General features: G+C 43.1%; 1 protein-coding gene across 2 annotated transcripts in view; it reads left to right on the top strand.

Moving 5' to 3' along the window:
• GRAMD2B (GRAM domain containing 2B) overlaps nt 1–22680 on the top strand; it is a 55100-nt gene that overhangs the window by 10040 nt on the left and 22380 nt on the right. The window contains exon 1 of one of the 2 annotated variants that reach the window (XM_026720559.2): nt 10022–10324. The exons of the other annotated variant lie outside the window; for it this stretch is intronic. Coding sequence (XP_026576344.1) covers nt 10236–10324 — 89 coding nt within the window. The 5' untranslated portion in view covers nt 10022–10235. Of the gene's footprint in view, nt 1–10021; nt 10325–22680 lie in introns of those variants that run through there. 2 annotated transcript variants of the gene reach the window in all.

Raw genomic sequence — 22680 nt, 5'->3', positions numbered from 1 at the left:
CATGATAGCTCCAAGTCCAATCAAAGAATGATTAAAATGTGGAATGATCAATCTTCAATGCGTTTAGATTGGGCAATATAGAGGATCATAAGTTTCCTATAGAAATGTTTATGCCGAAAGTTCTTGTGGCTTTGCGGGGTGGGGTGTGGGGGGAGAATACAACAGAAGAACAAGCTACAAAAAATGCAAGTTAAGATTTATAACTCATACTGTTTTTCCTTCAGTAAAATTATGTTAGTGAATTAAATAGCTTAAGTTGTCTTTCACAACAATGTATTTTATCTGGCAATCATACTTTTTAAAAATTAGTTCCTTTAATGATTTAATAAGGTATCCATTGTTTACATTTGTTGATTATAATTTGTCTATTAATTTGATGAAATGAGCATGACAATTATTTGTATTAGTCAGCAGGATAGCACATTTTTGCCATAAATAACTAATAGACAAACTGGCGATCTGCTTCTGCCAAGCTCCCTATTCTCTTTGCCTTAAAAAAAATTTAATTAAAAGAAATTAAATGTGAAACTGGCATGTCACACACAACGCCTCAATTTTTCAGCTTTATTTCCAAAAATACATCCGGTCCAGTGGTGGGATTTAAAAAAGTTTACTACTGGTTCTGTGGATGTGTTTTGATGGGCATGGCGTGGCTTTGTGGGTGTGCCAGGAGGATACTGGAAAATCTCCATTCCCTCCTGTTAAGTTCAGGTAATGAGAGGCTGAACCAGGGCATGGATGCAACAAATACTTTATTAGAATAATAAAGGACTGAACGTGCTTGCCAAGCCTGGAACTGGCTCGCAGCGATCAGCAACTGGTCGGACCCCGCAGCCTGCTTTTATAGCTGGCTGCTGGGGAGAACCAACCAATGAGAGGGGGCAACCGCCCCCGCAGCGCGAACGGACCTGGGTGGGAACTTCTTTAAGTTCCAGGGACATAACACCCCTTCCCCCCAGATGCGAACACGCATAGTCTTTAAGGTACGCGGGAGGCTTGTGCTGGCGCCCAGAACGGCGCAACTCTGGGGAGTTGTCTGGTAGTTCAGAGTCTGCAAGGGAAGGTTGGACCGGTGGGATGTCACGAACGTGTTCCTCGGTCAGTGCTGGTTCAGGACTCATAGGGCTGGTTACTGGGGATGTGCTTCCGTTGGCTGGTTCAGACTGGTCAGCCATCTGGTGGTCACGATTCGTGTTCGAGCTCCCCGACTCGGCTGCAGGCGTTAACTGGTCCCCGGGATTGGTGCTGATGTGGGGTTGATGCTGAAGCCTCGCACCGGTCTGCAACCATGAGTCACTGCTGACGTGAGTGCCTTGGCGTCTCCGCAGCTGATCCAGGTGCCTTCTCCAGACCCGGCCATCCTCCAGTCTGACTCGATATGACCTGGGTCCGGTGATGGCCACGATCTCGCCCGGGATCCACAGAGGGTCTCCAGCGAAGTTCCTCGTGAACACGGGTTCCTGTAAGACAAAATGCCTAACCCCCGACGTGGAAGCGAGGGGAGAGTCAGGGCAGTAATGTGGGTGAAGCCTGTCCAATACAGTCCGCAGGCGTCTACCCATCAGGAGTTCAGCCGGGACTTATTAGTGACTGTGCACGGGTTGAGTGCTGGCTCAGCAAGAAACGGGAGAGTCTGTGGTGCCAGTCTTCCTTGCTGAACCTAGCTAGGGCTTCTTTGGTGGTCCTAACGGCTCTTTCTGCCAATCCGTTACTGGCAGGATGAAAGGGAGCCGTGAAGATGTGGCGGATGCCCAGGTTGGCAGCGAAGCGACTGAACTCGGCCGATGCGAACTGGGGGCCATTGTCGGAAACAATTGAGTCTGGAAGCCCGTGCGTTACAAACAGGCGAGTTAATACCTTGGTAACCGCTTGCGTGGTGGTTGTGGATAGTTGTGCTACGTCAATCCATTTAGAGTAAGAGTCCACGACCACCAGGAACATTTTGCCGTGCATCGGGCCCGCTAGGTCGATGTGGATCCTGGACCAAGGTGCGCTGGCGCTTTCCCACTTGGTGGGTGTGGCAATTGGAGGGGATGGACGGGATTCCTGGCAGGGATGGCAGGAGCTTACCCATCTGATGATGTCATCGTCGAGGCCCGGCCACCATACGTAGCTTCGCGCTAATGCCTTCATCCTGACGATGCCAGGGTGGCCCTCGTGCAGCGCCTCCAGAACTCGGGTACGCAGTGAGGTCGGGATGACCACTCGTGTGCCCCACAGCAAACATCCCTGCAAACTGGATAACTCCTGTAGGCGGGTCTTAAAAGGCATGAATTTGGTTTCAACATCACTGCCCGGCCACCCCCTCCTCACCCAGTCCAGTACCTGGGCGATCGTTTTGTCTGCCTTGGATTTGGCAGCAATGTCTAGGGCAGTGATGGGGAGGTCCAGTTGGGTGACCTCAAAAATAGCGTGGACCGGGGCAGGATCCTCAGCTGGAGCAGGCAGGGGGCAGCGGCTGAGGGCGTCTGCATGAGACAATGTTTTACCTGGACGGTGTATGAGTCTATACGAGTATGCCGCTAGGAAAAGAGTCCACCTCGTCATTCTAGGAGACAGGACTTGAGGGGTCTGTTTGTCACCTGCGAGTAGGCCCAGGAGAGGCTTATGATCCGTGACCAGCTCGAAAAAGTGGCCAAAAAGAAATTCATGGAATTTCTTCACAGCTGCGACAGCTGCTAAAGCTTCCTTATCGATTTGGCTATAGTTGCGCTCTGTTGCAGAGAGCGTCCTGGAAAAAAAAGCGATGGGGGCCTCGGAGCCATTGGGGAGCCTGTGGCTTAACACTGCCCCAATTCCAAAAGGGGATGCGTCCGCTGCTAGCACTAATGGAAGGTTGGGGTCAAACTGAATAAGGACCGCCTCTGACGTGAGTAGTGATTTGACTGCGCGAAAAGCGGAGTCTTCCTTGTGACCCCAATGCCAAGCCGATTTTTTATCCAAAAGTCTGTGCAGGGGTTCCGCCACAGATGCTTTATGGGGCAGGAACGATGCGTAAAAATTCAAGAGCCCCAAGAAGGCCTGTAGTTCCGCTTTGGAGGTTGGAGTGGGTGCCTCGTGAATTGCCTTAACCTTGGACTCCAGGGGTGAATGCCTGAGGCGTCAATTTTATAACCCAGAAAGTCCACCTGTCTAGTGGCAATGGCACATTTTTCTTTTTTTAATTTGAGACCATGCTGTCTGAACCTCTCTAACACTGCTCGAACTCTCTGGAAGAGTTGGGGTCTGTCCCTGGCCAAGACTAAGATGTCGTCGAAGTAGGGTACTACACCAGGGAGGCCCTGCAAAATCCGCTCCATGAGGGATTGAAAAATGCCTGGGGCAACACTTACGCCAAATTGGAGACGCTTGCACCGGAAAGCACCCCTGTGGGTGACGATGGTCTGGAATTCCGCTGTTTGGTTGTCAACAGGGAACTGTTGATACGCTTGAGACATGTCCAATTAGGCAAAAATGCTGCCAGGTTCAAAAGTGTGTAATAAGTGCTGAATGACGGGCACTGGGTAAGCGCTAACTTGTAAAAATTTATTAATTGTGGTTTTGTAGTCTGAGCAAATTCTCAGGCTACCATCTTTTTTGAGGGGTGTGACAATGGGCGTCTCCCATTTGGCGAAATCTGTTGGCTCAATGACCCCTTGTTTTAATAATTTATTCAGTTCCGCATCTAATTTAGGCCGAATAGCGAATGGGACTCTACAAGGTTTTAGCCTGATTGGGACTGCTTGGGGGTCGACTGAGAATGAGATAGGGGTACCGTTATAACACCCCAGTTCATTGCTGAATATGTCTGAGTAGTCAGCGAATAAGGAGTCAGTGTCTGAGGTTGAGACAGCATGGACTCCTGTTAACCCTAGGCCGAGATGGGGGAACCAATCAAGCCCCAAGAGTGTGGGGAGGTTGCCGTTAACTACCACTAGAGGTAGGTGGCCTTTGAAAGTTTTAAAATTGACAAGAAACTTGCCTCTGCCGATTACAGGAATGTCCTTCCCCTGGTAGTCCTTCAGGCTAAACTGGCACTTCTGGAGCCGGTTTCTGGATAGATTGGGCTGTAGTCTCTTGATGGTGCTCCAAGAGATAATTGAGAGCGCTGACCCCGTGTCAACCTCCATGCGACAAGGTCTACCTTCTAACAAAACGGAGAGAGAGATTTTACTAATGGCATGGCAAGCGTGCTTAGCATGGTGGCGAGTGCGACAGTTCAATACTTGCCTTTGGGGTCCAGAATGTGAAAAGGAGGGGTGCCTTTGTGCCGAGTTGTGAGCGGCCTGGCAGACTCTAGCGATGTGCCCCTTTTTGTGGCAAATGTTGCAAGTGGCTCCCTTGAATTTGCAGGTGGTCCTCAGGTGAGATCCACCACAGGATAGGCACAGGGTGATGTGCTTGGGTGGACTGACACTTTCTTGCTTGGCTCCTACCTGCGGGGGTCTGGCGTGGGCGAGGCGGTGGATGTCGGCTGCATCGCTGGGGTCCTCTTTGATGACCACCTCTTCAGAGTGGACTGAAACTGCACTTTGCTTGGAAGCAGGACCTTGGATTTCGGTGGCTGAGTGTGCTGCCAGCTCTGCTGCCAGGGCTTCCTCGACGGCTTGCGCGAGGTTGAGGTCCTTCTTAGCGAGTAGGCGCCTTTGGAGGTGAAGGTCCTTGACTCCGCAGACTAGCTGGTCGAGGAGCATGTCCTCCAGGTAGGTCCCAAACCCACAATGGAGAGCTGCAGTCCTGAGGGCAGCCATGTACTGGTTGATGGTCTCTTTGTCTGATTGCTTCCTCATTCGGAAAGTGAACCGCCTGGCAATCTGTGAGGGTCTAGGAGAATAGTGGTTAGTAAGGATTTCTAACAGTTCTGTCCAGGGAACGTTTTTTAACTCACGTGGAGCCACGAGTGCTGTGGCAGTATCAAAGACGATGGCTCCACAGTAGATCAGGAAATATGATTTTTCCGGTGCTCCCTGCATCAGCCAACCCAATTGCGTCGATGTAATGGTTAAAGCGATTCTTGTATGACTCCCACTTCTCCTCATCCGGCTTGAACGCTGGGAAAACCGGGTTGGAGTTCATGATGAAAAAAAAATCAGGTTGGAATAATCTGTTGAGAAAATCTCTCTGGGGCAGCAGCAGGAAGGTTTTTGTGCCTGTGGCAGGCAAGTGACTTCAGCTCTGGAGAGGCTTTTCACAACTCTCTCTCTCTCTCTGGGTTAACACGAGGTTAGGCTGCAACAGTCGTTGGCAGCGTTTTGAAATTCGCACCTGCGTGGGCGTCAGTGACTTTGTAATACAGCACCGCGCTGTACTTCTAGGGCGGAAATTCAAATGACAGCCGTTTGAATTTCGCGCCTAAAGAAATGAGCGGCTGCGGCTCACAGCGCTTCACTTTCCCTGTAGCTTGGCTGACTAGCAGCTACAGACGCTTCTCACTCTCGCTGCTTGCTGACCGCTTTCTCTGGCTGCGGATCAGCGTTCGCTCTCGTTGCCTGCTGACCGCTCTCTCTGGCTGCGGATCAGCGTTTGCTCTTATCGCCTGCTGATCGTTCTCTCTGGCTATGGATCAGCGGCTAGTGATTCAGCGGTTGCATTGTGCCTCTGGTAGCCATCCCATCCTCGTCGCCAGTGTTAAGTTCGGGTAATGAGAGGCTGAACCAGGGCATGGATGCAACAAATACTTTATTAGAATAATAAAGGACTGAACGTGCTTGCCAAGCCTGGAACTGGCTCGCAGCGATCAGCAACTGGTCGGACCCTGCAGCCTGCTTTTATAGCTGGCTGCTGGGGAGAACCAACCAATGAGAGGGGGCAACCGCCCCCGCAGCGCGAACGGACCTGGGTGGGAACTTCTTTAAGTTCCAGGGACATAACACCTCCCCATTCCTGGGGGAAGGATACTGCAAAATCTCCATTCCTTCCCCATCCTACTAACCTGCTTTCCAGCTCCGTTCTCCTGTGCAAGGCAACAAAAGAAGACACAGCCGATCAGCTGGGACTCGGGAGGCAGAGAATAGATGGGGGCGGGGCCAGTCAGAGGTGGTATTTGCCAGTTCTCTGAACTACTCAAAATTTCCACTACTGGTTCTCCAGAACTGGTCACAACATGCTGAATACCACCTCTGATCCGGCCCTGACACAGATCATGTAAGTATCCTAGAAAAATAAATATGGTGAATGCCTGGAGCCGGACGCTTGACCTGAATACCCTCCTACTGAGTTAACAAGATAAATTTAAGATAAAGTGGTACTTAGAACTCTCAATAGTTTGTCCTTTAATAAACTGATTTATTAAAGAAAAATGAAGGAGCCCTTCATGAATAGGCCCAACCCCTCATGGCAGCTATTTTTCGAGACTACTAATATAGTTTTATTTCTTCCATTCATTAACTGGTTTATATTCTGGGCAAAGCAGAGTGCATTGCATTTTCCTTCATTTTTCCCCCCAAGGTCTAGTATGACTTTAGACCAATCACTGTCTTTCAGTCCAACCTAACTTGTAGAGTGGCAATTGTGAGGGGAAAAAAAATCATTGCACCACACTGGTTCTTCACAGAATTGGCCGTGTATTCAGTGGCCAGAAAATAAACATTGCCTTGGGAACTTAAATTTGGAGAATATGCAGCAATGGCAAAAAGAATAATATACACACATAATAGAATAATTACATTTAAACAATATATTCTATTACTGTAATATGTGTGTGTGTGTGTGTGTGTGTGTGTGTGTGTGTGTGTGTGTGTGTAGTATGTATGTACATGTGTGTATGTGTATATATGTGTATGTGTGTGTATCACACAGCAAAACAAATATAAACTTTTGGAGTGTGGTATTTAAAACACTTTTAGAGTGTGGTATTTATAAACACTATAAATCAGAATGCAAAGAAGAGGAAAGACAGAAACCAAATACTTACATATACTATTTTTAGTAGATTATTTTTTCTACTTAATTTTTTCTTTTCGGATTTACAAATAACAACATAGTGGAAAGTTTGGTACTGATCTACAGATTTATATTCTTTTTCACATCATAAAAATAACTTTATGCTCTTTGCCTGATACGGTCAATCTTTATTAACCTTAATACTAAGCACTAGTTGTATAACCTCAGTAATTTTCTTTGCCTTTGTATTGAAATATCTTTTGAAATTATATCTTTATTTTAAAATACATATTGCATACTCTTACTTTTGAATAAAAATAATTTGTTTTAAAATACAATTTGATCTAATCTAATGCCATGTGACTATGTTTTTTAATAAATTAATTTGATAATATAATGCAAATAGTGCCATTGATTCTGATTCAGTTGCAAGTATTGGTAATTGTATTTGCTAGAACAAAATGATTTAAATAGTTATATCCAATTTGTATCACAATTTTAATATTGTGCTCTATCTTGCAATTATGATTCATCCTAGAAAGTGGTGAATCACTATATTTAGAAAATACAGTTTCACAAGTGGGTATAGTAATTCCTTCCACCCTCTTTCTGCATTAATTTTAATTTGCATGAAAACTTAGACTTAAATGTGTAAAATATATGTCAAGTGTACTTTCACCCATTTTTAAGTTTATTTTGATATGTTTTAAGCCAAGAAATGTCAGGCCAATCAGAACTGACAGAGCTGCAAGATTTCTAAGCTGTATGTTAGTCTGGGAAACAAAGATCAGATCAGTCCATATACAGCAGGGGTGTCAAACTTGCAATGTCACAGCAGCATCATGTGATGTATCAGGACTTTTTCCCCCTTCACTAAACCGGGCGGGGCCAGTGCATGACATTCTGGCCTGTGGGCCACGAGTTTGGTCTGATATACAGTATGAATTTAGTGTGATTGGATTCATGTTGTAACTAGCAATAGAGGGGAGATGAGCCCAAGGAGGTCTATACTGCCCCCAGAATCTCAAAACTGTAGGGATTTCTTAGCATGATGAGAATCATGAGCACAATCAACTGCAAAATGTTGTGTCTAAGCACTCAACTCCAGGAGATTCAGATCATATCAGAATGCTAACCTGAATTCCAATAGCATTTGACAACTTTTAAACTGCATTTCACAGGTTTACTTTCATAAAGTGGCCTAGAGGTAAGAAAAGGGGACAGCTACTCTAAATGACATAATCCTTACAGGAAGCATACAAAAGATTTGAAATTGCTTAACAGTTACACAAAAAAGAAGTGAGGTCTAGAACAACGTCAATGTGGTCATTTTGTGAAGAAATCTGGCTGAATGTTTTGAAAGTCATTGCAGGTTAAGTGACCCTTGGGGAAAGAGCATGTAAATTCACTAAAGAGGTAACACAAAGAGTAATTGTATTGATTCCTCAAAAAGTTTTCATTGGTAAGGAGGCCTGTCATTTTTAACAGATTATAAAAGATAAAGTAGGACAAATGATGAGCTCCCTGGTTAAAAATGCAAAGAAAACCCTGTCCTGTTCTTTTTTCTTTTTTTAATGCTCCCCGGGCAGCTAGAAAAAGATGACATAGAACCTCAACTTTGGTGACTTTAAGATGTATGGACTTCAATTCCCATAATTCCCCATCCCCTTGGCTAGGAGATTCTGGGGGTTGAAGTCCACACATTGTAAAAGTTGTTAAAACTGAGAAACCCTGACATAATACTAATAACATTCTATGCATTGTTTTACTATCTCACGACAATAGCTCAAAACCAGTTGTTTTTTTCACCCTGGTGCCCCACTCTCAAAATGTTTGGACTTCATACTCTCAGAATGCTCAATTTACTTGGCCAATCATTCTGGAACATTTAATCATTCATTAAGTGACCATCAAAATTCAGGCACTTGGTAACTGCCATGTATGTATGACAGTTGCACTGTCCCAGGGTTATTTGTAACCTTCCCATTGTTAAGAAAAATCAGTGTGGGAAGCTGCAATCATTTAACAACCATGGAATTCACAACTGCAGTGATTTGCTTAAAAATGTCAAAAAGATAGTAAAATGGGGTAACTGTGAAACTCACTTAACTCACTTGCTTAGCAACAGAAATTTTGGATTCAATTGTACCAGGACTACTGTAGAGTTACATAGCTTAGGGTTGAACTTTTGGGTTCTTTATATTCTCTGAGCCTGGTCCTCTGAATACCTCAGGTTCAAGGACCACAGAAGCCCAGCTGCCAGGAAGTTTCCATTCAGAGAAAGCCACCTGAAACAATACGATAGTACCCATACGATAGTAGTCTGCCAAGCAAGGCCAGATTCCTACCCTACCAGAATGGGAGAAGTGAGTGGGTTCTCCATGCTTGAAACCTGTAGATTACCTGCCTCAAGCCCTTCCACACTGGGGAACTGAATAGCTCCCCACCTATTCTTCAAATCAGCAGAAAACTTGCCCAACCTGAAATTTCCTGTCCCCATTGCCAATCCCCATGCAGCTCTCTGCCATTTTTTTCAAGCCAAGCAGTCAGGAGAGTCCTCAGGTGAAATCAAGGACCAAAGGGCCTTTTCGCTTCTCCTCTTATTGCTATTCCCACATGAAACATTCAGGAGGTCCTTTTGTATCCATAAGCCACAGAGTGACAATAGCTGAGCAGGTCATATCCAGCTGTGAATCATCTAAGCTCTGTAATAAGCCTTAGAGTTACCTAAGTTGCCTTGAACAGAGTCCTCTCAAGAGCTTAGGATCAGGCCAAATGACCTTCCAACTTTTTTTTTCTCCACTCCCACGTTTCACCTTGGGCAGGCTTTTAATACAAATTTCATTGCTTCAGTCCTCTCAGTGCCACCATGATCTCCATCTTCTCTCGAGATATATATATATATATATATATTTTAAACCCCTCTCATCCGACTTTTTCAAAGCTGCTGAGCTGTAAAAGGCGCTGTCGTTTCCGCGCTTGAGTAATCGGTTGAATCTCCGACGAGCTGGTGGGACTGGTTTTTTTCTCTTTCCTTCCAGAGTTCGTGGGTCGAGGAGAAGAGGGCCGGCTCCCTCCCGGACTTTCCTTCTCCCCTCCCTCTGTGCATCAGCCTATAAGGCTGGGCGGGCAACCATACCAGTTCAAACTCGCTCGGGTTAGTTGGGGACTGAGGAAGAAAAAAGAAAGGGGGGGTGGGGAGAACCCGCGCTCGGTCACATTTTGTGCTTTGAGCTTTCGAAGTAGTGTAATGTGATAGGAAGGAGGAAAAGCTAGAAATGCTCGGAGGGAGTCCTATTTGAATATTATCAGCAGGGAGAAGGGGGAGTAGAGCCAGAGGAGACGACAGATCAGAGGCGAACTTTTGCTTCTCGATGGTGCTCATGATTGATCTTCAGCTCGACGGGGACGAACTAAAGCCCGTCAGAGTGGCCAGTAAAAAGGAAAAAGCGGCTTTAACCCAGTAAGTATGCTGCCTAGCCGTGTATTGCAAAGAATAGTTTTAGGGGCTCCTCTGGTCCAGCAACAAAGCCGCCTCTTTATGTCCTATTGTTTCTTTTTATTTTTCTTATATGTATCCATTTCATGTATTCATAAGTATGTTTATACTTATACCTGTTATCTTATAATCGCTTGACAAAATAAAATAAAATAAAAAGACGTGGGAAGTTTTCCAACCGATTGCTTGCCTAAACTTTAAAAAGCCCCGCCTCTCAAGAGCGACTGAGGGGAGTTTGTTGGATCTGGAGTAACTTAAAGAGTCTTGGGTAAGGGATCAGAACATGGCTCGGGGTCGGGAGTGCTGGTTTAAATGGCTACAAGCGAGAGGCAGTGTGGTTACTATCCGTCAGTAAAATATAACAGGTTACAAAATTGGAGAAGGTCCCAATAAATAAGGGATCCTTGGTGCTCTCTGAGCTTGCTTTTCTTGCAGACGTTCCATTTCCCTAAATGGGTAACACCATCAGTACTATAAAGGAATGCTGTTTGCTGTCAGTTTATATTCTGTCTTGCCTGCCTGTGTGTGTGTGGGGGGGGGGGGGTGTCACAAGTTTGATGGTTTATAATAATTAAATGTAATAAAATGCTACAGATTTTCCCGATTTGGTTGTGGGAAGATGAATTAAGCTACGACCAGAGTTCAGTGTAATTTGGTCTCTTGTGTTAGGGGTTAATCAGGAACTTTTCACTTGATGTTTATTGATTTCTGCATTTGAGTGCCTTCCGAACTATTGAGTCTCAGGTGATGGGAGAAGTACTTGATTTTGGATGTCTCTTTGCTATGGGCAGGTCTTAACTGTGATGATGATGAGCCAATTATATGGTCAGCCTTGTTGCCCACTTTGTAGAGTGGAAGCTTGGATTCAGCTCTAGAGTCTAGTAGGATTCATCACATTAGAGAGATATTTCTTTTCAGACTCCATGGCAGCGCAAGTTGGCAAGGCTGTCCAGGTCTTCTGATGGAAGGTTTTGTTTAGACAGTGACTTTTGGCCACTGTTTGCAGGGCTGTTGTTGTTTTATAAGATTTCAGAAGTGTTTTGCCATTGCCTTCTTTCTAGGGGTGAGAATGGTTGGCCCAAGGTCACCCAGCTTGCTTGTCCTTAAGATAGGACTAGAATGCACAGTCACCAGGATTCTAGCCAAGTGCTTTAACCACTATACTAAAGTGGTTTATTCTGATAGCCTTATTCCAATATTAATTGGATTGATGAAACTGGTTAGCTCGCAATACTTCTTCCACACACTCCTCAAACTCGATATAATCTGGTAGGAAAAGAAAATCCTATATGAATCTGTCAGATATTATTACAGTTTCCTAATTCAAAACAATTAATATGTCAACTGCGTTATCTGTAGGATTCATATGATTGTATTTCTGTTTAATTATGCAGGACAGGGAAGGGGCTTAATTTGAAGGATGACAAGATTTAGGAATGCATCTGGAAAATGTGTCTTCAATTTGTTAGCTTCCTCTTCCATCAGCTCCTTTGAGCTCTTTTCAGCCCTGAAAGAAAAGGCATTCAAAGCATGGAAGCACCTGATAACATCTTTCTTGGCAGGGTGCCAATGATGAAAATAGTACCTGGTTTTGGGCTCTGGTTTTAAGTAGGCTAGCTTTTTGCCTGCTCACAGAAACCAGTATCTACGGTTTTTCTTTTTTCTTTTTAAATATAAGTTTTATTAATACATTTTTTAAAATACACATAAAAAACTCAGTTTATACCTGAATTGGGTACAGTTAGTTTTGAATAAAGATACAACAAAAATCATAACAATCATATATATCAACATTAATCACATAGTAATAATACAATTGGTTTATCCATCTTGAAGAATTTTCAGTATAAAATTATCTTTTTAATCTTTTTGGTTTGTAACTTCTGTTCCCGTTAGCTAGCCAAAGTTAGTTTTACCAAAAACAAGTCCCATGCTAAGTATTCTGTTTTTTCCCTTTTCCCTACTGTTTTTCTTGAGAAGGAAAACTTAGAAGGCCTGTATACTCCCATTCTGGGAATGCAAAGGACGGTTTCTTAGCTCATAGTTGTAGCTGACACACAGCTTTAGAAAGACATAAAAGAAACCCATGGAAAACAAGAGTGAAAGATCTGCTTTGAGAAAAGCATTTGGATTTTGTTGTGCTTGAGAAGGGGGCTAGAAGAAGGGTATTTGGTGGGGGAGGGGGTTGTTTTGTTTTTTGATGGAACTCACATTTTTCATTTTGGAATTGGTATACAGCATTATGTTCCATTGTTAGTTTTTGGCATTGGTCTTGCATAGACAGATTAAATAACAGTTGGAAGGACCTTGGAAGTGTTCTGGTCCAAACCACTGCTCAAGCAGGTGACCCTATACCTTTCTGGACAAATCTCCAATCTCTTCTTAGAAGTCTGCAGCAGCACCCACAACTTCTGAAGGCAAGACATTCCACTGAATAATTCTTCTCACTGTTAAGAAACAAGTGGTCTTTATAAATGGCATGAACAATCTCTATTTACAACCATTCCATTGGTTCATTGTTCTGTCATGCTAGCCGATAGAATTTCTTTTTCAGTTACATAATTCCCATCAGTAGCGGTTACTTTCAAACCAGTGATTTTTGAAATAGATAAAGGTAAAACAAGTGCAAAGCTCAAGATTGCAAATGGATATATTTAATATGCCACTTTGTTAAGAATTGAATAAAGTTGTATTCAGAATCCATTTTTCTTTCATTTCTCCCATTTTCCCATTTGAATGGAGATAAAGAGAATATTAGAGTTGGCAGGGGCCTTGGAGGTCTTCTAGTCCAACCCCGCTGCCCAAGCAGAAGACCCTATACCATTCTGAACAAATGTCTATCCAATCTCTTCTTAAAATGGACTACACATAGCTTCAGAAGACTGATTAATTCTTCTCACTGTCAAGTATTAAATATTTTTATACTTGGCATGACGAAGCTCTATATTTAGTAAGTTTATGTAAGTAGAACTTGATCCAGGCCTTGTTAGTTCTCGTAGACATCATCAGCATCTAGTCCAAATTCCTGAATTGAATCCATGAACTTCCATTTGTGGGAGGGCATAGGCCCAATCCAACATTAGTTAAATCCCAATGAATTAGAAAAGATGGATTTAAAAAGCAGTGCTCTATCTCCGTTATTCTTCAGTAACTGAAGTGATAGTGCATTTCAATAAATAACAGGCAAAGCAATAAATAAAAAGACAGAGCAGTAAAAAGGACTTTATTATTACATTGTTGTTGCTTTTAACCCTTGTACACTGATCGGAGTTACTTTGGGGGTTGTGTGGCTTTATCAATTGCTTATGTAATTTTTTAAAAAAATACTATTTGTTGCTGTCTAATAAATGGCTTTCCAGATAGACACATTGGCCAAAGTGTGGTAGGGGCAAGTCAATTATTTTCTAAAAATAAAGAGGGCTATCAGAAAAATTAGGTGGTATAGACATCTGCTAAAGAGGCAGGAAATGAAATACTTAATATGATGTTGCAACAAACATCTCTTAGATACTTGCACTGTTACACGCAAGTACAAAAGGTGGAAACACATATTTCATCATTTTGGTATCCATATGTTTTAGAATGTATGCCTGTGATAGGAAAGCTGATTTATCCATTTGAATATCCTTTTTGAAGTCAATCGCTTCTGTATTTTGACTTAAGAAATTTCAAAGGGGAAAGGGTCACAAATGCCAGTTTCTATCCTGGATTTTACCAGTTTTCTCTTACTTTACTCTTTTTAAAAACCCACATAGATGACAGTAGTGATGTTGCTATGTTGAGCAATAGCAAGTCAGGATTTTCATGGCATACTTCTCCAATTTTGCCTTAGCTTTGTTAAGATAAAATTCATTATCCGGAAAGCCATCACTCGTTTGAAAAAGAGAATGAATGCCTAATGGAATAAAGTTTGCATTAATTTATTGGGTAAAATCCTGTCAGAGGAAGGTCAAATTATCTATAAGGACATTTAAAAAACCTGCATTAGTTCTTGTGTATTTAGTTGTCCTGTTCTTTTAAATTATTTGCTCCACTGCTGTGAAAATTTTAATCAATCATGTTTGATTACTGGTTTTGCACCTAGTCCAATTGAAATCACTATCTCAAGTAAGCAAAGCAACATTTTGTACTCTAGAGCAAATCATACCTTTTTGTTCCAAAGATTGCCAGTTTAATTTCAGATGTCATCTGAAGTGGCAAATGCTTTCTCACTTTCATTTTTCCTCTTATATTTTTCCTGACAGGTTGCATGAAGACCTAAACAGATAGTTAAGCTTTCATATCGCTTAACTGTCTGTTACAGGTGTATGCATTTTTCATATGGAAAAATGCATACACCTGTACACTTTGAATCTCTTTTAGAGTAGTATATATTTTGATCAACAGGTTTCTACTGAAATTCAGTTCAGACCTGTTGTTTGAAACACAATTGATACATAACTCAGGATGAAACTACATTTAAAGAAAACGTCAGCGGGGCAGTAATTTCTACCATAATCGTAACAGTTAAGAGTCAATAGATTGTGGTGGGACATGGGTGAATTGAAAAAATAAATGAACAATATAGACCTCTATACTGAGGCTGCATGTTATACTTACATAAGAATAAACTATATAAAATTCAGGACCACTTACCTGTTTTCTTGTAGGGACTGCCAGATTCAATACTGCAATCCCAAAAATGTTTATGCAGTATAAAACCAATTCTCAGTTGCAGTAAGAGATTAGTAACATGGTATCTTTGTCCTATGTGAGGTTGATGGCCTGTTTTTAAGTATTAAATGATGGCTTCCTTCATAGATGTTTTCACAAATTAAATTAAGTTCAAATTAGAAATGGTAGGTGCAGTGCAGTCAGCATTATGTTTTCAGATACATCCATTTGCCTTTAAAAAGGCAGAACTAAGCTGATATTATGAAAAACCTGTGGAGGACAAAAACATATGGGGAAAGAGTAGTCTCTTCAGTTCACTATTGGTAAATGAGTCAAAGTGATTCCAGAAAATCTAAGGTCATCGTTACTTCCCTTAAAGACGTAATAGTTTTTTAAAACCTATTTACACTAAACATTTAAATGGCGTATGTTTTTTCTTTCATTTAATAATATCTGATCCTCAGAGACTTCGTGGATAAGGCCCTGCAGTTTTCTTGGCAAGGTTTTTCAGAAGTGGTTTGCCATTGCCTGCTTCCTAAAGCTGAGAGAGAGTCTAGCTTTGTGTTTTTGGTGGGCCTAAGGCTCTGACTCCTAGTCTGTATTTTCAGGGGTCTTTAGTAGAGGAAGTCTGAATCCAAAGACAAAATAAATGCCATGCCTTAGCATTAATATGAAGTACAACAGGCAATATAAACAAAAACATATTTATTTAACAGTAAATCTCACTTGTAGGAATTTTTTTCCAGGTACTGGTAAGTATCTGTATGATTGCATCCAGTCTGTACATACTTAAGGGTGCTTAATTCTGAATAGACATGTCAAATTGAGCAGTATATTTTTCACCTGTTAAGCAATAAGCTGAGCACAATTTGCTCAACCAAACAACAGTAACATTTTTCTGCTGAATGCATTTCCTCAAATGTTGCTTCACTCAACATTGCATCTTTCTGCTTTAGAAGTATGACTGTTCGTGTCATCTTGTTTTGAGGATGCTTGAGTAAAATTGTGGTTTAACCCAGTGGTGGGATTCAAATTTTTTTACTACCTGTTCTGTGGACATGGCTTGGTGGGCATGGCAGGGGGAAGATACTGTAAAATCTCCAGTCAGAAGTGGTATTTGCTGGTTCTTTGAACTACTCAAAATTTCTGCTACCGATTCTCCAGAACTGGTCAGAACATGCTGAATACCATTTCTGGTTTAACCTTGTCCAGCCTAGTGCTTCTTGTGTGTTGGGTCTTCCTGGTATTACATATTTCAGTGAAAACAAGAAACACATTGAGACATCAAATTCATCATCATTAAAATGATGTGTTTTTCTTGGCATTGGTTGTTAACGTTTTGTTAAGAATTATTCTCAAATCCTCTCTTAATCAGGAGCTAATGAATTAAAGCCCGTTTGGGCTTAATGCATATCTTTTATGATGTGAGAAAACATCAGCCTTCAAGGAAAAAAAACATGGATTTTAGTTTATCTATTTAAGGTTCCCTGCGAAGCAGAATTTTATCTATCCACATGTCTGCCTCTCTATTGCCTTGAGATTCTTAAATATCCACTTCCATACATATAGATGAGAGTAATGCATTAGCAAAACTTTTAACAACTGACAAAGGTTACTAGATTTGACTGATTCTATTTTCCGTTATAAAATTTTTCAGTGCCTTTTGATAATTTTTTCAGCTAAAGCAGTTTCTAAAGTTTTTAAACTCCACCAGATTCAGGGAATTATGTGTCTTAAGGTATTTAAGGATTGTGAACCTTACAGCTCATAATTAAATAATGATTTTCTTTCCTGGATCATTCTATATATATTAGGCAGTTTAGACAGTATAGGAGATTCAGAATTCATTATAACTCTTCATTCAGCTTTTTTTTATTTTTTCTGAAAATGCTAACCAGGTATTGACTAAAAGCACTAATTAACTGAATATTATTGTTAAATACATATACACACAGACACATACATACATACATGCATACATACATACATACCGTGTTTCTCCAACAATACGGCCTCCACCAATAGGAAGGCCCAGCACGTTTTATTGGCATAAAATCAAATTAAGCCCCTCCCCCCAAATTAAGGCCTATATTAAACATGCGAAATGGGGGGGAATGGCAGGGGGGGCTTGCCGTTAGGAAGTACTTTTGTTGCATACCTGGATATGATGCTGCCTGCGTTGGTGGGGCACTTTGTATCAGGAGACCTTCCGCCACCGTTGCTTTCCCTTCTCCCTTGCTGCTGCAGCATTTAGAGCAATGCCGCGGCATTTGGTGCAGCCATGCGCAGCCAGCCAGGGCTCCTCCCTGCAACCGGAGCCCTGTGGAGACACTTGGCTTCAGGCACTCCTGTCGCCGCCTTCTCTTTGCCTTCAAAGGAAAAGCCAGTTCTTTTAAAAATGACGCCCTACTACAACAAAGCCTTCCTTGCCCAAGAGGGCAGCCCAACCCCACATGGGGAGGCGAATCTCCTGGGGCCGCAGTGCAGGATCGGCCCACCCCGGGAGAAGCACCCAGCCGCCATCCCTGCCTGGCACTGGGCAGAGTGCAAAGAGCTTTGCCTGGGGTGCCCAGCGCAGCTGACTGGTGGGCCTTCCTGCCCGGTGGCAGAGCTCTTGCCAAGGCAGCGAGCGCCTCCCCACAGGACCCTCTGTTCATTCCGCCAGGGCCGCGCCAGAGCTGTGCAGGCTGGGCAGAGCCAGGAAAGCGAGCCGCGGGTGTGCACCTGCCTACTAAGCAAAAGAGCCGGGCTGACCCAAGCTTGGCTTCCTTCCCAAGTCTCTCCAGCCCAAACCTGAAGGGTCCACCGGGAGAGGCCACCCGAGGCAGTGATAGTGCCCACCCATCCATGGACAGGGAGGCAAGGCAATGGCCTGTGCCGCGTCCTCCTCCGAGCTGAGCCCCGCCAAGTCAGCGCATCTGCCTGATACCAGTTCTGCTGTAGCATTTGGAGTTGCCGGCACATTTGGAGATGCGTGGGGATGGGGACAGGCTGGGCGAGGGGTGGAAAGGGTGGGCGGCTTCAGGCTCTCTCCACTGGCCAGGGAAGCAGCACTGCCATCACCCCACCTCCCTGTCCGCAGACGGGTGGGCACTATCACTGCCTCGGGCAGCCTCTCCTGGTGGCACCTTTGGGTTCATGCTGGAGGGACTTGGGAAGGAAGCCAAGCTCAGGACGGCCCAGCTCTTCTGCTTGGCAGGCGGGTGCACACCTGCGGCTCACTTTCCTGGCTCTGCCCAGCCTGCACAGCTCTGGCGCGGCCCTGGCGGAATGAACAGAGGGTCCTGTGGGGAGGCGCTCACTGCCTTGGCAAGAGCTCTGCCACCGGGCAGGAAGGCCCACCAGTCAGCTGCGCTGGGCACCCCAGGCAAAGCTCTTTGCGCTCTGCCCGGTGCCAGGCAGGGATGGCGGCTGGGTGCTTCTCCCGGGATGAGCCGATCCTGCACTGCAACCCCAGGAGATTCGCCTCCCCGTGTGGGGTTGGGCTGCCTGCTCGGGCAAGGAAGGCTTTGTTGTAGTAGGGCATCGTTTTTAAGAGAATTGGCTTTTCCTTTGAAGGCAAAGGGAAGGCAGCGACAGGAGCGCCTGAAGCCAAGTGTCTCCACAGGGCTCCGGTTGCAGGGAGAAGCCCTGTCTGGCCACGCATGGCTGCGCCAAACGCCGCGGCAGCAAGGGAGAAGGGAAAGCAATGGTGGCGGAAGGTCTCCCGATACTAAGTGCCCCACCAACGCCAAGGTCAACATCCAAGCTGTCGTTGCCCGCCCACGCGAGGATGCAAGGGGGGGAATTAAGTCACCCCCGAAAAGACGGCCTAGCCATTTTTTCGGGAGACAAAAAAAAAATAAGGCCCGGCCTTATTTTGTGAGAAACATGGTACATATTGTAGGAAGAAAAATCTACCAGGTTCAGTTCCAAGTAGGGAGAAAGGCTCAGGAAATATAATGGAGGCTTGTTGCTTAGGAAAGGAGGTCCGTTTATTGATGAACAGAATCACAGTATACAGTTCTGGGACAGCTGACAAATTAGCTTGATGAGTGCAAAGATTTTTATACCGTTTCTGAATTGCTGCTGGGGTGATGCAATGTAGTGAGCTCTCTGTCTTTTGCTGTTCTAAAGGTGGTGGCTTAATCCTATTATGTCCTAAAGGTCATGTCATCTTCTTAGAATTTGAGTGAAGAAGGATGAAAATTTTAATCCCATCACTGGAGATGAAAATATTTTGTTTGTGAATAGGCTGGCCCAGGATTTCTTAATGGGCATCTGCTGTAGGCTATTAAGAAATACTGAGGGAAGCTTTCTACCTTTAAGAACATGTTTTTCCATTTCTCCTTTGGGAAAATATAATATTGTACCTCTTTTAATATTCCCCCAAATATTTTATTATTGGGGGGGGGCTTAGCACAATACATACATACAGTAATTCTGTTTTCGCTCTAGCTAGCACTATCTACAGAAGCTGCAATTAATATTTTTACTAACAGATTCTGCCTTTTGGAAGAAGTTACATAGAAAGATTTTTCAGTAGGTGTGGAAGGACTTATTTCCCAATGATCTAAAAGTGCCAATTATGAAATTTAAACTGCTAAAATACAGAAAGTTTGGAGTACCCCTGCAGCCAGATTTTATGTAAGTTACTCATTTCTGCAATCAACTAATCAGCTCAATATGTTCCCAAAGGCAACCTGTCATTATATTCCAATTTAAATATATTTTGCATATCCAGTAGCCCTGTTCTGGGATTTCAAACTTTGCCTGTTATGTTCTGGGTGAAGAATGGAGGCGAGGCAAGAGAGATTTCTAAAAGCTGTTTACTCAATACTGCCTGTGTAGACAACCAAATTCCCTGGATGACACAGCTCCTTTTATAAGGAAACTGATCAGCCAAACAACCAATCCGGAGAGAGTATTTTCATGCTCCAACAGAGGGCCAGAATGAGAACTTCAACTGACAACGATATACAATACATAACACTGTCTATGCTATTGCAAACTGGAAAAAAAAACATTCTGCAAAATATTGCTAGGGCAGCAAGTCTGCACCAGCTCTGTGAGGTATGAATAAAAGGGAATCATATCCCAAAAGCTAAGGCTATAGGTATCTGGTAGGATCCAGAATGATATCATACATACTCTGATATCATCATGCAAGTGATAAAGATTATGTAATTTATGTCACATCAGGACCCATGAGATCATTTTCTCTCTAGAGATATCCATGCTTGTAGGTTATCATTTATATGGCCATTTCTTCCAAACTAATCAAATCATTCAAAATTGACTGATCTTTTTACCTAGAAAATATTTTAACAGAAACAATGAAATCAGAAATATTCTCAGATAGCAGTAGTAATAGGCAGTTTTCATAATTTGCAATTTTCCTCACTTTCCCCTGCCATGCATAACTTAGATTATGAATCCCTTGGATAAAAGACAGTTTATGTCAGTATTAAAGACTTACTATCTCAGGGGATCAGAAAGATGGAAGGAAAAGCTTTTTCAATGAGACATCCTGGGGTGGGATTCTATTGCTTCAGACCGGTTCTATAGAACTGGTTGTTATGATTCTGTGCAGTTCAGAGAACTGGCAAATCATGCCCCTGGCAGGCCCCGCCCCTCTCTGCCCACCCCTCCCCTCCCTACCCAGTCAGTCCTTATTGTGCATGCGCAACATTGTGTGCATGCCCAACATCACTGACTGTGTTCTTCCCCGCCCAGTCACTCCTTAAGATATTTTCCCCTCCTGACTGTTCTTATGATCAGCTGTGTCAGGATTCCCCTCGCTTACTGCTTCGCACCGCTCCCCTGCCCCACTCCATTTTTTGCCTTCCTGGGCTCCAGGGAAGCTTTCTTGGAGCAAAAATGCCCCCCCCCCCTGCAGGCTTCCCTAAGGCCCAGAACACCCCAAAACGGACCGCAGGGGGGTGCTACATGACCACCTATGCTCCATTTTTTTTTCTTTCCTGAGCCCCAGGAAAGCCTTTTGGGAGCAAAAACACCCCCCGGGAAGCTTCCCTGAGGCCTAGGAATCCCCAAAAATGGGTGTGGGGGTTTTGCTGCAAAAAAAACCAAGAAGCCACGCCCACCCAATCACATGGCCATGCCCACAGATCCGGTTGTTACAAAATATGATCCCACTTCTAGAGACTTCTTATTCCAAACTGTTGAGCTTTGTTTCCAGGAGATATAAGAAACAACAGGTAAGCAGACTGTCAAAAATCTAAGTGTCATGTTGCATTATTCTGACATTTTTATGGTGTGGAATATAAGAAGAAAGAATTCTCCATTTTCAGCAATTTCTGTTAAAGGAAAATTAATTCCAATTAATGAAAGCCCCAGGAGCAGCAGGGAAGTACAAGCAAAAAAGTGTATTTTAAACAACAATTTAAGTTTCATCTTACAGCAGTAATGAAAGATGCCACTGTAAACATGCTTATCTCAAATTGGTGAAGGATTACTTCCATGTGAATGGATTCAAGTGTGGGCACAGTGTCTTTCACACTTGAATGTTCATTTAAAATACTGACAGTCTTGATTCCCTATCATCCTTGAGCTCTACACACACACACACACACACACACACACACACACTGTATATAGGATCATTAGGCAACCATCTCATCTCAGATTGGAAATGAGAAATAGGGCACAAGCCCAACAAAATCATTTGATTTCAAACCTCTCTCTGATAGTTCTTGTTTTGTTTGCCTCTGTGCATTGCATTTATATTCTGCTTGTTGTCTGAGAATTCAAGATGGTTTTTTGTCTCTTCCCCTCCTCCCACGTGTGGTTGCCTTTAAATCTGTCTTTGACTCCTAAACAAGTCCATGCAATCTAAAGCCATGTTTCCTGATTTTTTTAAGAACAATAATCTTGAGAGCTAAATCAATCCAAAGACTGACCCAAAGCCAGTGAGCTATCTGTTTGAATGAGGTTTGGAATCTAGGTTATTTTAGTCCTATTCCAGCACTGATAGATATAGAGAGTAGTTTCTGAGTAGGGTGTATGCTTTTTGTTTTCCTCTGTCCTGTTATACATATCTACACTATAGGAAGTACCCAGGTGATTAGCTTGATTTGAGGTAATTTTAATTTAGTAGTGAAAAAAGTCCACTTTGCCACATTTCAGCGTTTATTGGGGGAAAAAACCCATTTCATTGTGCACACGTTTGTCCTGCTGTGCCCTACCTGGCAGAAATGGGTTTCTTTGAATCATGATTTTTTGCAGTTGGGAGATCACCAACCCTTGTACACATCTTAGAAAACCTACCATCACCATGTGCTTTCTAAAACTGGGACCAGTCTCACAATACAAGCTAGCTGACTGAGCAGTATATTTACTGAGATTATTTTGTTTAATTTTCTTAGGTATGTTATTAACTTAGCTCAAGTAATGACTCCAAAAAGTCAAAGGGTCAGGTCCTTTAGCATGCATGGGAAGTATGTTAAGACCATTTCACTAATAATCCAGGATGTTGAAGCCATGACTTGACCATGAGAACTAAGCAGCTAGGAATATAATTTGATTTCCCCCTCTTTGAATAATGAAATATATATATATATATATATATATATATATATATATATATATATATATATATATATATATATATATATATATATATATATATATATATATATATATATATATATATATATATATATATATAT

This window comes from Pseudonaja textilis, chromosome 2, assembly GCF_049901715.1.
Source record: "Pseudonaja textilis isolate UNSWEBS1 chromosome 2, rPseTex1.2, whole genome shotgun sequence".
Lineage (NCBI taxonomy): Eukaryota > Metazoa > Chordata > Lepidosauria > Squamata > Elapidae > Pseudonaja > Pseudonaja textilis.
The sequence above is the reverse complement of the archived record's forward strand: the minus strand, read 5'-3'. Positions and strand labels throughout refer to the sequence as shown.